General features: G+C 38.4%; 1 protein-coding gene and 1 long non-coding RNA gene across 4 annotated transcripts in view; one reads left to right on the top strand and one right to left on the bottom strand.

Moving 5' to 3' along the window:
* LOC130434011 (uncharacterized) overlaps window positions 1-3,843 on the bottom strand; it is a 20,899-nt gene extending 17,056 nt beyond the window's left edge. For all 3 annotated transcript variants that reach the window (XR_008908633.1, XR_008908634.1, XR_008908635.1), the window contains exon 1: window positions 3,735-3,843. This is a non-coding gene — a long non-coding RNA (uncharacterized LOC130434011). The remainder of the gene's footprint in view (window positions 1-3,734) is intronic.
* Window positions 3,817-13,191, top strand: part of dcbld1 (discoidin, CUB and LCCL domain containing 1) — a 23,404-nt gene continuing 14,029 nt past the window's right edge. Inside the window, exons 1-5 of the mRNA XM_056763829.1 lie at window positions 3,817-4,050; window positions 7,648-7,866; window positions 10,517-10,660; window positions 11,006-11,057; window positions 11,745-11,817. Coding sequence (XP_056619807.1) covers window positions 3,975-4,050; window positions 7,648-7,866; window positions 10,517-10,660; window positions 11,006-11,057; window positions 11,745-11,817 — 564 coding nt within the window. The 5' untranslated portion in view covers window positions 3,817-3,974. The remainder of the gene's footprint in view (window positions 4,051-7,647; window positions 7,867-10,516; window positions 10,661-11,005; window positions 11,058-11,744; window positions 11,818-13,191) is intronic.

Here is a 13,191-nt window from a genome sequence, read left to right as displayed (position 1 = left end):
TTCCATCACTTCTCTTCAAACGTGTTTCTGATGTTTTTAAAGCCTCATCTAAAAGTCCATTATGAAGTAACAAAGAAAAAAGACAATTAATACAGAGAGTAAAGGTACACTAGCCCTCCTGTCTTAAATCAAACTTGGTCTTCTATAGAAGAGAAAAAAATCTTGTTTCTCTCCTCCTTGTACATCAGGTTACTTTGAAGATTTGGAGACCTCACCTGAAGCCCACCCCGGTCAAAAACCATCTTGGCTATTGATCGTCTTACTCCCCCTGGAAAGAGAAGTCTTCATTTATAAAAAAAAATGTAATAGTTGATCTATCGATGTATTAAATGAACAGTTTACCCAAATATGAAAACTCGGTCATCATTAACTCACCCTCAAGTTGTCCAAATCTGTGTAAATGTAATTGCTTGTAACCAAACAGTTATTAGCCATCATTGTCTACATCAGTAGACAAATATACATTTCTTTGTTCCGTTGAACACAAAAGAAGATATTTTGAAGAATGTAGGTAAGAAAACAGTTCTGGGGCACTTTTGACAAACATTGTTATTTTTCCTACTATGGTAGTCAATGGTGGCCAAGAACTTCTTGGTTACTAGCATTTAATATCTATCTCTGTTCTCATCAGAACAACAAAATGTATACAGATTTGTAAAAACTCGAGGGTGAGTAAATGTTGATAGAAATTTTATTGGTGAACTGGACCAATAAGTCGTTACAATATGAATATCTATTGAATCTTCACCAGGGATGAAAAGGCCTTGTAACCCTTTTTACACAAAATTTTGAGATTCAAAACTGTTCACTTCTGAGAAAGTAAAAATAATCTGCAGGCTTTCAAATTCAAACATCACAATTAAAAACATGTGAAAGTCCTGCACAAGGTCATAAGGCCGAACAATTTGGTACGCTTAAAAAACTGCAGTCAACTCTTCGAATGACTCGAACAGCACTTCGTAAACAAACAAAAAAAAAAACATACATGTTGAAAAGCGGTTCCGATGAATACGAAAATGTAACCTTGCCTTTCTATAGTAAAATCTGCCTCATTCTTTTAAATTGCTCTTTTAAAAAAGGGAGGAGTGTTTCTTGGCCTGTTGTCAAGCACTTAACATCACTCCATGCTATAAACCCAATCGCAATACTTGTGCTGACGGCATGTTCTCAAAAGCTGAAAAGCCAGACATTAGTTTTAAAGTATTCAATAGCCTATCCATCATATACAAAGGGACTACCAAGGTCTTACATCATTCATTCTTTGTCCTCCGGAGATAAAATCTCTCAGGTATTTCAGCAATCCTTTTATTAATTAAATGCATCACAAATGCTTCAATACCACTATAAACTTGGTCCATGGTTTCTTTTGGCTTTGCTTTTTCTACCGGAGACATAATTACGACTCAAAACGTGTGTAAAAGGGCTATTTCCGTTCATTGTCACACCCAAAATGCGTTTTGACTATTAAACTTGGATATTTTAAATTGGCATATTTAAAATGATCCTGACCAAACGAATGAAAACTCTACAGTGTGGTGTCCTTTAGAAATTTCTGTAATGTTTTTCGAAAGGCACATAAGTGTTAAATGAACAGAATGTGGATTCTTTGGTTTTGGAAGAATTCAGTATAAGTAAAAACCTCATGCACGGTTCAAATGTTGTAATAATATGAGTAAACCCTTGACCTAACCGAAAGGGACCTGGATATTTGAGTTATGATTTTTCGTCATTGATAAATCAATCTACAGCTACAGTATTTGATGATGATGTCATCCTTATGAACAGGGGTTGCGGACAATTTCTGTGTAAAAATGAATGTAGAAATGTAAGACGTCAAACAGCGGTTGAGCTTTCAAACTCTGTGTGGGGGCACTGAAATAAACACGAGGAATTTTGTGCTATTAGTATGATTCTTGTAGACTGTATTTTTGGGGTAATCTCACACAGGTATAGTTCAGCATCTGTTTTACCTTACAACCAGATGTTTGTGATATTACTTTTGTCAGCTTTACCTGTGTTTGTGACATACCAAACATTTCAACAGCAGACATATTGTCAAATACTGTTCACCCACTGTTTTCAATTAAACCCTTCATTTGTGATTCAGACGACTGCTTAGTTAAGAAATAAGACAGCGCCATCTAGCGTTCCAACATATTTTACTGGGTTTTCAATAAGTGCGACTCAAACTCAGTGTTATCCAGTGAATATCAGCATATCAGCGAAATGTATTCTTTATAAAGAATGATTTAATCATATTTTAAATATAATATGCTCAAGTTAACATAGGAAAAACACGATATATGCCTATGTTGTTTTTGTGTGTGGTTGTGACTTTGTGAGTTACGTTTTCGGTTTTGACTTCATGTTTATTTTGTTTTGTTATAGACATTTCTTCTTACAAAAAAGAGAATGTATGACATTGCAGTAAAAACAAGACAAATATAGACGACATCATTCTATGTAACACTTCAGTAGCATTTCCCTGTAGGTTTCTCCCCACAAGGGGGCGCAATGTTGAGGGAAATTTACCATCGTTATTCCCCAGCCTGCCATACTATATTATGTCAATGGGATTATGATACAAATAAACAAAATATATTTGTTGCTTCAAGTTGAAAACATAACCTACTTTAATCTCCAAATCGTGGTCAAATTTGTTGCGTTTTCTTCGATACTAATGTAAAACGCTTGAATTAGATTGACAAATAGCCCATCGAACGTCAGGTGAAATTCTTAATATGTGACCCTGGATCACAAAACCAGTCATAAGTAGCACGGGAACATTTTTAGTAAAAGACAAAAAAAACATTGTATGGGTCGAAATGATCGATTTTCTTTTATGCCCCAAATCATTGGGATATTAAGTAAGGATAATGTTCCATGGAGATATTTTGTACATTTCCTACCTTTCCTAAAAACTTCATTTTTGTGAATGGATGGCCTGCCACAGTGCCCCTGATTAACAACTTCAAAGGCCATTTTTTCAATATTTGCACTCTCATATTCCAGAGTTTGGCTGTATCTCAGCCACATATTGTCATTTTCTAACAACTCGTACATAAACAGAAAGCTTATATATTCATCTTTCAGATTATTAAAAAAAATCTCAATTTCGAAAAATTGACCCATAAGACTGGTTTTGTTGTCCAGGGTCACATTTGATGTTTGCATCTCTGTCCCTGTGTTTGTCGTAACGACAGTCATTAAACCCTATGGTGGTGGACGTTAAAAACAGGCCTGTGTTCTCCGGGGACCGGAGTCCAGTCATATTTAGGTAATCCACTCTGTCAAGTGTCATGTTGTGGGAATCCACTGGTCGCTCCCTGAAATTACAATCCTTTTAATGCAAAGTTTTCTATACAATATTAAATTAGACTAAGTATATAATTGACTGCTTTAATGATAGACTATGCTTTATCTAATAAAAGTGAGGTCCGTAGTAATATTGAAGGTCTAGTCTAGTTATATTAAACAGCAGGCATAATACTAACAAATAAATCGTAATGTTTTGAGAATAAATGCACAATTTCGCTGACGTGAAAATACTGCTGACGTGACGTAACATTCACGTCAAAAATGCGACTGTTCTCAAAATATTATGACGACATCATCGTTTTACGCGTAATTTCAACCTTTTTCTCGAAATATATTTATTAAAGGAATAAGATGTAAAAATTAATATGTATTATAAAGTGTGTTTTTTACCATCCACACTCAATATCCATACTTACTGCAACGTTGTCTACACAGGGCAGACCCGTCTGACTGGTTTAGTAGCCGCTTGGTGCCGCCTGTGTGAAAACACGGAAGAGTTCATTCAAGACGTTTGGGGAGAGCGTGGGTTGCTGATCCACGAACCACGATCCACGCACACACGTACACGAGTTTTTTTTTCTGTAAACATGCTGTCGTGAAGCTTCTCCAATGCGTCCTCGCGATTTATTTTTACTTTACACCGGTTTGAAGCGGAGATGTCTGGATTCTCATTACTACATGGACTGATCTTCGTCTGCTCGATTTACCCGCTCGCGCTTGCCGAGAAACCGGGTAAGTGAACAAAAACAAGGCAGATGATCGGACACAAAAGGGCTCGCGAGTGATGTTTGGTGGTCGACGACGACTTTCTGCTGTTTGTGTCACGTGCGGCGATACTTAGTATCGTAGAAAACGCGCATGCAAAAGTTAAAATGTTTCAGATTCGTCATTTGAACTCTTCCTCGGGAAAATATTCTTGGTTTCACTACAGTGTATAAGTGTAGGAACCGTTTGTTTTTGCCTGATGTATTAGGCTACAATAGTTGTACTGCAAATATGGTTATTTTGGTGAAACCGTATGTGTGTATAGTATTAGTGGTTACTGTTGTTAAATGGTTAATTTGAGTTTGAATCTGTTTTTTTAGATGCAAGACTGTTGTTAATATGCGAGAGGTTTGTCTTTGCCCACCTTTATCGTCTGACATATGGTCAATGTGTGAAGTTGTCTCTTTTGAACTCAAGCTTTAAACGTGAAGCAAAAACTTAACAGGTCAAATTGTAGATTGATTATAAGTATGTTTATACATGAAGGAAGATTTAGTGCTTGGAAAACTTTGGCTCATCAGAAAATCTGCTGACTACCCAACACAGAAGATACAGCAGTTGACAACAAACATACTTTTTCCTCAACTTTTAACTTCTTTTTGTTTACTTTCCTACCCTCAACTTTTAACTCACAGTTGGCCTGTATTTTCACCCAAGTGCCTGAATGTTTTCAAATGCAGATTAAACGGGGCTTTGGCCATTTATCTTTTGACCAATTGTTTATAGGTGATTTTACGGTTTTATTTATTTATTTGGCATACGCTTTTACTCAAAGCAACTTAAAAATGAAAAAGCACTAAACATTTTGCCTTAAGAGCAAACAATAGTGGGCTACAAAGCAATATTTATTATTAGTTAAATTCAGGAAAGATGAAGAATATAGAACATGGAGGCTTTTTTAATATTTAACGTTATACAGCACAGTTCACAGTTAGATTTTATTAGAAGGAACGGACGCTTCTAAAGTAAAGAGAAGATTCATTTCTGGGGGTTTCAAGCTAAAGTAACCAGTCTGAAAGAGAACTCTTTGACTACCCGAAATGCACTTAATAGCTTATATATAGCTTATAATAGCTTATAATTGTGTCATAATTTTTGAAGTCGAATGTCCTCAGCTAGAGTGAACTGATACTTCGCGTTTGTCGAGAGACATTTGCATTGCCTGTACATGCAGAACTCTCTCTGTTGTTAATATTTTGTGTTCCACCCTGAGGCCGAAGATGGCCAGGTGTTCCTCAACATGCTGAAAGGTCTGATTGTAAAGTTCTGCCATGTTAGAATGAATAAGAAAAGCATGAGTGGATAGCAGTCCTTCATTCTTAGTCATTATAACCTTTAAGTGGTGTTGTTACTCAGCCAATGTTCACAATTGATACAATTTTTTTTTTAAATCAAAACAGCCATGAAAAATTTATAAAAGATGATTTGTCTTGTGAATCACATTTCTGAAAAAGATGGTATTTAGAAAATATTGGAAACACGATATGGGTGGAAAACATGTCTATCTTTATGTAGGCACTGAAAACTAGGTCCCACAAATCTGAAAACCAATGAAGGGTCAACAAATAAAACCTTGATGTTAGTCAAGGACCATACAGCCTCAGAAGAAAATAAGAGACCATTCTATATGTACTGTGGCCATTCCAGTCCATGCAGTGTCTGTTGAATTTCAACAAAATCAAACCTCAGGAGTGACATTAAGTCATACAACAGCAATGTGAAAGAATGACAACGTGACAAGACACATGAAAACGTTGATAAAAATCTAGATTATTTTTAGCCGGTTCCTCTGGTTTTCATTTTCTGCAAATAAATGCACATAGAAACAAACAAAATTTTTCCTTTGCCGTATATGTTTTAGCTTAGTCTATGCTCCGTGGCAGAGCCATTGAGAGAGAGTTGCGCCAACGGAAGTTCAAAATTGTTGCGTGTCACATGATTCATGGAGCCTTCAGATAGTTCCAGGAAGTATTTTTTTCTCTATTAATGCTTAATTTCTAATTTTTTTAATTCATTAAATGACTCGCGTCTTTAAATGGGTTAACATTACTAGTAGTAACTTCAGGGAACAATTGGTTTGAGAGCCTCCATGAACCGCCATTGCTGTATAGTTCAATAGTTCCATTGGAGTCAATGGGGTCTACTCGACTCTCTGTCTCAATGCCTCTGCTCAGTGGTTCACAAAATGATAAATGTGTGATGTCATTCGTCTGCCACCTGCCCCAAGGTGGGTCCCTTCAGCTTACATTTTCCAACCACTAATTTTACACACAAACCCTGCCCTACATCTGGACGGAGTTCAGTCGCGACCACAAAGGCCACTGTGTGTCCGTTAACGTTTAACACTGACGTAACACTAGCTCAGGTCAAAGAAAGCGTTTTTGTCCCTTCCTGGTTATTTCACCTTCCCTTAGAAACCAATCGAGCTATTTATATAGTTCATACCTTATGTCTTTTGAAGAATGTCTTCAATGTCTTGAATGACTGTTATGTGCACACACATCAGCGTCAAATTCTTTCAGGGCTGCTGGAGGCCCAGCTGTCAGGTCGAAAAGGAAGAGTTGTTGGTGCCATCACAGGTGTGAGTGCCTTTACAGTGAGAGACAGTAGCATTACGGGCCGTATCGTATGAGTAAACGGGGACCGAAGTGTGAGATTTGTATGTGCACAAATGTGCATATTCATGCACAAACCCCCCCTGCGTGGGATCTCGGCGCCTCGGGCATGTCCACTGGGTCTGTAACCAGCAGCTGACTGTCTCTAACACCCACCTTTGTCCCGTCTCGTTTCTGGAGTGAATCGGTATGAATGAGTTGTTTGCTTTGAATAACGAAACGCAAGTTCAGGTCTATCTAAGTAAAGACTTCTTGTGTTTTGACTTGTCTTTGGGGCCTAAGGCATGTACGTGTTGAAACACTGTTTTAAATTAACTTTCTGTCTGCTTTTGTGCGACATAATATTATTCGATTTATGTTGCGTCGGCGTGTATCGGCTTGTTGGGTCTGTTGCGTGTAGAATTAGGTTGCTGAAGAATTAGGCATTAAGCGATAAGCCATTTGATAACAGAAATGTTTTGATATTTAGAAGAGTCCAGAGTAGTTCCTATCTATATAATTTTATTTTCCGTTAGGTGAGGGAAAAACTAATTTAGTTTAAAGTATTTTCTCTAGCATCAAATGGGATGTAAATTTGTCATACAGTCGACTATTTGTCTTACGGTTGGTCACCCCGTCTCAAGCATCGCCATTGGCTGAGAATTAGACATATTTATTAGCCACAAGCACTCGTGTCATTTTAAACTTTTATGTCAGTGTTTCTTCTGCAGAACTGAAAAGAAGATATTTTGAAGAATGTTGGTTACTGAACATTGGCGGAACCCATTCACTTCTATTGTAAGGATACAAAACCAATGCAAGTCAATGGGTACCACAATTGTACTTTAAAACATCTTCCTTTGTGTTCTGTAGAAGAAATAAAGTCATACAGGTTTGAAATGACGAGGATGAGTAAATGGCTTTCAATTTTACTATCCTTTAAAGAAAAACGTTCTTATTTTCCTTCTAGATGATGGCTGTGGACATTATGTCCTGGGTCAAGAGAGTGGTGTGCTCTCCTCCAAGAACTACCCAGGAACCTATCCAAACAACTCTTGGTGTGAGTGGCGAATCCGCGTGCCCATCGGTCACACCATCATCCTCAAATTCGGAGACCTCAACATGGAGAAGAAGGACTGCGAGTCGGACTACTTAGAGGTTCTGAAAGGATCCATTGGGACAGAAACCGGTGAGGCAAATGTATTTATTCAATAAACATATCATAGGTGTTGCTTTGCAAACATCGTAAAGTAATTTTCCAAATATGATGACTAAAGTAGGAAACATATCAGACTTTGTGTCTGTGCAGTACAAGTTGAAGATGATAACTGTTTTGCCTGGGCTTCCGATTAATGCATATGCCTCATTTCCACTGAGTGGTACGGTGCACTATGGTACGCAATGTTTTCCGTTTCCACTGTGAATGGTACCAAAATAGCGAACCGTACTGTACTACTTTTTTGGGACCCTTTCGTAAGGGTCCATATCACAGTAGTACCAATTGTACCGGAACCTAATTGGTGGAGCTAGTCTCACTGCAGAGCGCTGATTGGTTTTCAGAGAATCGTCACTTGCGAGTACTACAAGGGTAACCAAATAGTATAGATGCCAAGAGGCAAAACTCAATAGATCGTTCCATTGCAACACCAACTTCTATACTCTTTTGGGGAACGACAACACAGGAAGCGCCATTGTCATTTACAGATTGCTTTGTTGCGTGAGAATGACGTCGAACCCTACTTTCAAGCCTACCTGTTGTCAGTGGAAACGCAAGCCTGATAATGGTTACCGTAACGAACCATACCATAATGTACTGTACCGAACCGTACCGTATTTCTCAGTGGGAACAAGGAAGATTTATTTTGTACTATTAGGGCCTTAGATGAGATCTGGTATTGTTGGCTATTTCGTTGATGCTTGGGTCAGTACAGGAACAATCTCTGAATGGGAACAATTTTGTTCCTCAGTTTTAATAAAGGTTTACACATAGAGGCCCTGTTTACAAGGCATAGCTTAATCGAAGACTATGCCCTAGTTCAATTAAGTCACTTTTAACAAAAATGCCTCCAATTAAAACATTACTGACATGCTTCTTTAGACAAACAATGGCACATTTTAAGATCTGGCAGGGCAATATATTTTCAGTGAAGAAAATTCAATCTTTAATTTGAGTCTGGGAATAGTCTCTTACGCATTGTCTGTGAAACCGGGCAAGTGTCTTTTAAAAAACGTTTTATGATTAAATTACATTTTCCCTGAACAAATTTTGGACAAGAACATTTTGTGTTCTATAGGCTGCACTTGAACTTCCTGTGCATTATGGGAGTTTGTTTCACAGACTTCACACTCAGATCATACGGTGCTTAGTCAGTCTGTACTCCTTGAGGTCACATTACTGTGAGTAAACCTGAGGACCACAGTTTATATCAGGGTGGTAACATGTTCTGGCAGTCGTCACAGATTGATACGTTTACTGTAAAGCCGGAGGAAACCACAAAGGCCAATTTATCAGAGGAAGTGTATGGGAGAATACTTCATGTTGTCAGTTCCTTTAAACCCTGCATAAGTTCCCAGTTTACTAAAGGATGATATCACTTGTTATCACTTGTGTTCTTGTATAACCCAAAAGCTAGATGCAAGGTCACAGATTTTTTTGACATTGTGTTTGACATGAAGGGGCGTTGGAATATGTCTAAAAGTCTTATGTAGTTTGGTTGGCCTCATTCTACCCGTACATCAATGTGATTCAGTAAATTATGAATTTCAAGGAATTTATACTTCAGAAAATTAAATTGGAGTATTTCCCATGAAGTAAATGTCTATCTTCTTTAAGCCCTATCAGGTAGAACCAAAAAAAAGACAGAAGAGACAAGCACACCTTGTTTATCTGGACCCAGAGATTATTGACATTAGAGACACTTCTTTCCTGTCTGCATTTGATGGTGTTATGGTGTGTCTCCTTTTTTCCTTTTATGAAACCAAAGTATCAATAAAGTTTCAGTAGAACAAACAGGGCAGGAGAAGTAACCTGAGGACATAAAAGTTCTCACACTATGTCAGTTTTCACCCCTGCAAACGGCATCAATATGTCAGAGTCGAACCTCAAACACGTCTACTGATCAAAGGGTGCACTTCGGGATGACTGAAATTCTTCTCTGAGTGACTCTTGAACAGCGGTTTGGAGTTGGGGGGACTGAAGCTTTGTAGTGGTGAAATGTTTGACAGATGTGTCAGTCACACTTCTGATTGTTTTCACCCCTTTGCTACATTATGAAGTTTAGTGATTAGATATTCACAAACTTTGTAAAAGCTTGTGTGTGCTTAATCTGTTCTTCAGTCAACAGATGTTTCTTGGAACGACACACAATGTTTTTATTAAGCATGAAGAAAATATACATTTACAATTTTATTCGAAACTGTTCAGCAAAACACAAAAAAATGCGAAGCATACAAAACTTTGGAAAGAGATATTATGTACAGAAAGAGGTCTTTTTATTCCTCTTTCACTAAACTACCATCTCGGTATTCCCACATCTCTGGTTTCATCAAAGTTTTTTTTCAAGAATATCTGTCGAATAAAACTCTTGATGTAGCTGCAGATCTTCTGTTTCAATTTATAATACACCCTACACTTGTGTCCAAATACAAATACCCTATTGTATTAACTGCTTTGTTAAAAAAATTAGGTAATATTTAGACTTTAGTCTTTTGGACTCCTCTTTAGTTAAAGTGAAGCATTCAGTTTGGACATTGTTAATATATTGTTAGTGTTAATATAAGATTACATTTTGAATTAAAGTCATTTAAATAAACATTCCACTATGTTTTATGTCTTCCAGTCTACTGGAAATACTGTGGCGGTCCCATGCCTAAGCCTGCCCAGCTTCACACAGAGTCCAGCGAACTGACCGTCCGCTTCCGAAGCAGCCAGCACATCTCAGGAAGAGGATTTCTGCTTTCATACTCCACAGACAACCACAAAGGTAACGTCACTTGAAAATGAGAAGAAAATATCATCTTCACAGAGCCGACACCCCGTCTGGACTCGCTAGCTCCAGATCTCAAGAATCTACTGTTTGTATAGTTAGTAGGGCGTCACGATTATAAATCGCCTTTTAATGTTTTAAGTTTATTATTCACCAAAGAAAATCACAGTTTAAAAATGTCCAAAAACTGTGTGGGTTTGTGTCCGGGCATGTCACAGGAAGTAAGTCTGTCATCCTTTTGTCGCACTCGCGTCCTGTTGTTGTTGTTGTTGTCAAGTTAGCGTTCCGTTTCCCACTCCATTTTTACACTCATTGTATGTCCTCCTCTGCCTTCCTCCACAGAGCTGCTAACATGCTTGGACAGAGGCAGCCATTTCCAGGCTTCAAAGTACAGGTGAGAGCATGTGTGAATGTTTATGTCTGATCAGGATATAACAGCATGAAAATGTCAGACATCTTTGCAACTATGCTACTGTCCCTTTGCTAAGCCCCCATCGCTTGAACCTATACCTCACTCAGATGAGCTTTACATCATTTATCAAATCCTTAAAGTGATACTTCTCCCAAAAAGGTCATCATTTACTCACCTTCGAGTTGTTCCAAATCTGTATAAATGTCTTTGTTCTGATGAACACAGAGAAAGATATTTGGACGAATGCTTGTAAACAAACAGATATCCCCCCATTGACTCCCATAGTAGGAAAAAATTCTTCATCATTTTTTTAGCACAATTTGAAAAGACAATTTGAAGAATGTAGGATAGCAAACAGTTCTGGGGCCCTCTTGACTACCATTATAATTTTTCCTACTATGGGGAGATCTTCCAAATATCTTTCTCTGTGTTCATCAGAACAAAGAAATGTATACAGATTTGGAACAACAAGAAGGTGAGCAAATGATGACAGAATTTTCATTTTCAGCTCAACTATCCCTTTAAGATTGATTGACATCTGATAAGTTATGAGTTTAGCTTCTCACTCGACTATTTTCAACACACAAGTGTTTCCGAAAGCTTTATCTTTCGGCTATATATAACTGATGGCTGTAAGCAGATGTTTCGCTTTGTTCTCTCCCCGCGTAGGAAGTTCTGTCCGGCCGGATGTGGAGTGGTGACGGGAGACGTTTCTGGGGACGTTTCCCTGGGCTATAGACATGTGAGTACCGTCCCATTGTTTCTTCAGGTGCGGTCGGCATGCGACGGCTCATTTCACCAAACCACAGAGGTTATTTATGACGGCGACTTGCGTCCCGCACGGGTTTCAGATGCCGTCGTGGTCGTCGTAATGCACAAGCAGGAAAAGCGGCTTCCCCAAGCAGATCTTTCCCACAGGTGCTCAAACCTCCCGGGGCCTTTACTGGGAATGTAGAGCGGGCCAGAAGTCGGGGGTGGAATGTGCTAATGGTTCGTCCTATTGTCTGCCGGGCATTTGTTGTGACAGGGCTTGTGTGCAGCTGAGGTGTGTGTGTGCGGACTGCCCGAGGACACTCGGTGACGGATCATTTGTGCTGGCTCCATTGTTCTCTCCGGTCAGTTAGTGGGCAGTGAGGTCTGAATAAAGGCGTTTATGTAATTGTGCATACCTCTCCAGTGAATCGGGGTCGCAGCTTTGGGTTACGTGAGGGGTTGGCGGAACCGCAACGGCTGGTTTGATGTTTTTTGTGTGGAATGAATCATGTGCTCAGGCTTTGAGCCATAACTCTAGGGTTGTTTCTGAAAGCTTACCATTGTGGTTAGATTTCTTCCTGGTTGTGAAAACAAAGCTGGCCGGCCATTTATATGTGTCAGTGTCACGGGACGCTGCGGTTGTATTGATTTGGCGAGGGTAATTGAAAAGTTCTTTTCAAGAGTCCTTCGGTGGCTGTTGAGAAAATGTTATTAATGGTCACTGTGTGAGAGAGAATTGTTGTGCAAAATATGAGCTTGAAAGATTGAGACCTCTAGAGAAAATATGTGAGAGATGTGATGATAGCTCAAGCACGCGATTAGAAATACTGTGTTCAGCATACAATAGGATTTATTGCGATATTCAAATTCAACAAATTTACTTGCAAAACATTAATGATATGGGCTGGATTGATTGAATACGAGTGTTCGATTTTCTCAGACATTCAGAGCTATTATAATTGCCTGAAAAATATGCATTTTATTTTATCATTCATTTTGATCTTGTATAAATCTAAGATATCTATTTCTTTTGTGGTGAATGTAAAGGGACACTTCACCCAAAAATTTCAATTGTGTGATCATTTACTCGCCTTCGAGTTGTTCCAAATCTGCATAAATCAGAGAAAGATATTTGGAAGAATGCTTAACCAAACAAATCTCCCCCCCATTGACTAACATGGTAGGAAAATAAATTACTTGATAATTTTTTTTGTTCTGTTGAACACAAAAGAAGACATTTTAAAGAATGTAGGACAGCAAACAATTGTAGGGCACTACCATTTGACTACCATTGTTTTTTGACTTCCACTATGGAAGTCAATGGGGCAAGATCTGTTTATTTATAAGCACTCTTCAAATACCT

Source organism: Triplophysa dalaica, chromosome 13 (assembly GCF_015846415.1).
Source record: "Triplophysa dalaica isolate WHDGS20190420 chromosome 13, ASM1584641v1, whole genome shotgun sequence".
Classification (NCBI taxonomy): Eukaryota; Metazoa; Chordata; class Actinopteri; order Cypriniformes; family Nemacheilidae; genus Triplophysa; species Triplophysa dalaica.
The sequence above is the reverse complement of the archived record's forward strand: the minus strand, read 5'-3'. Positions and strand labels throughout refer to the sequence as shown.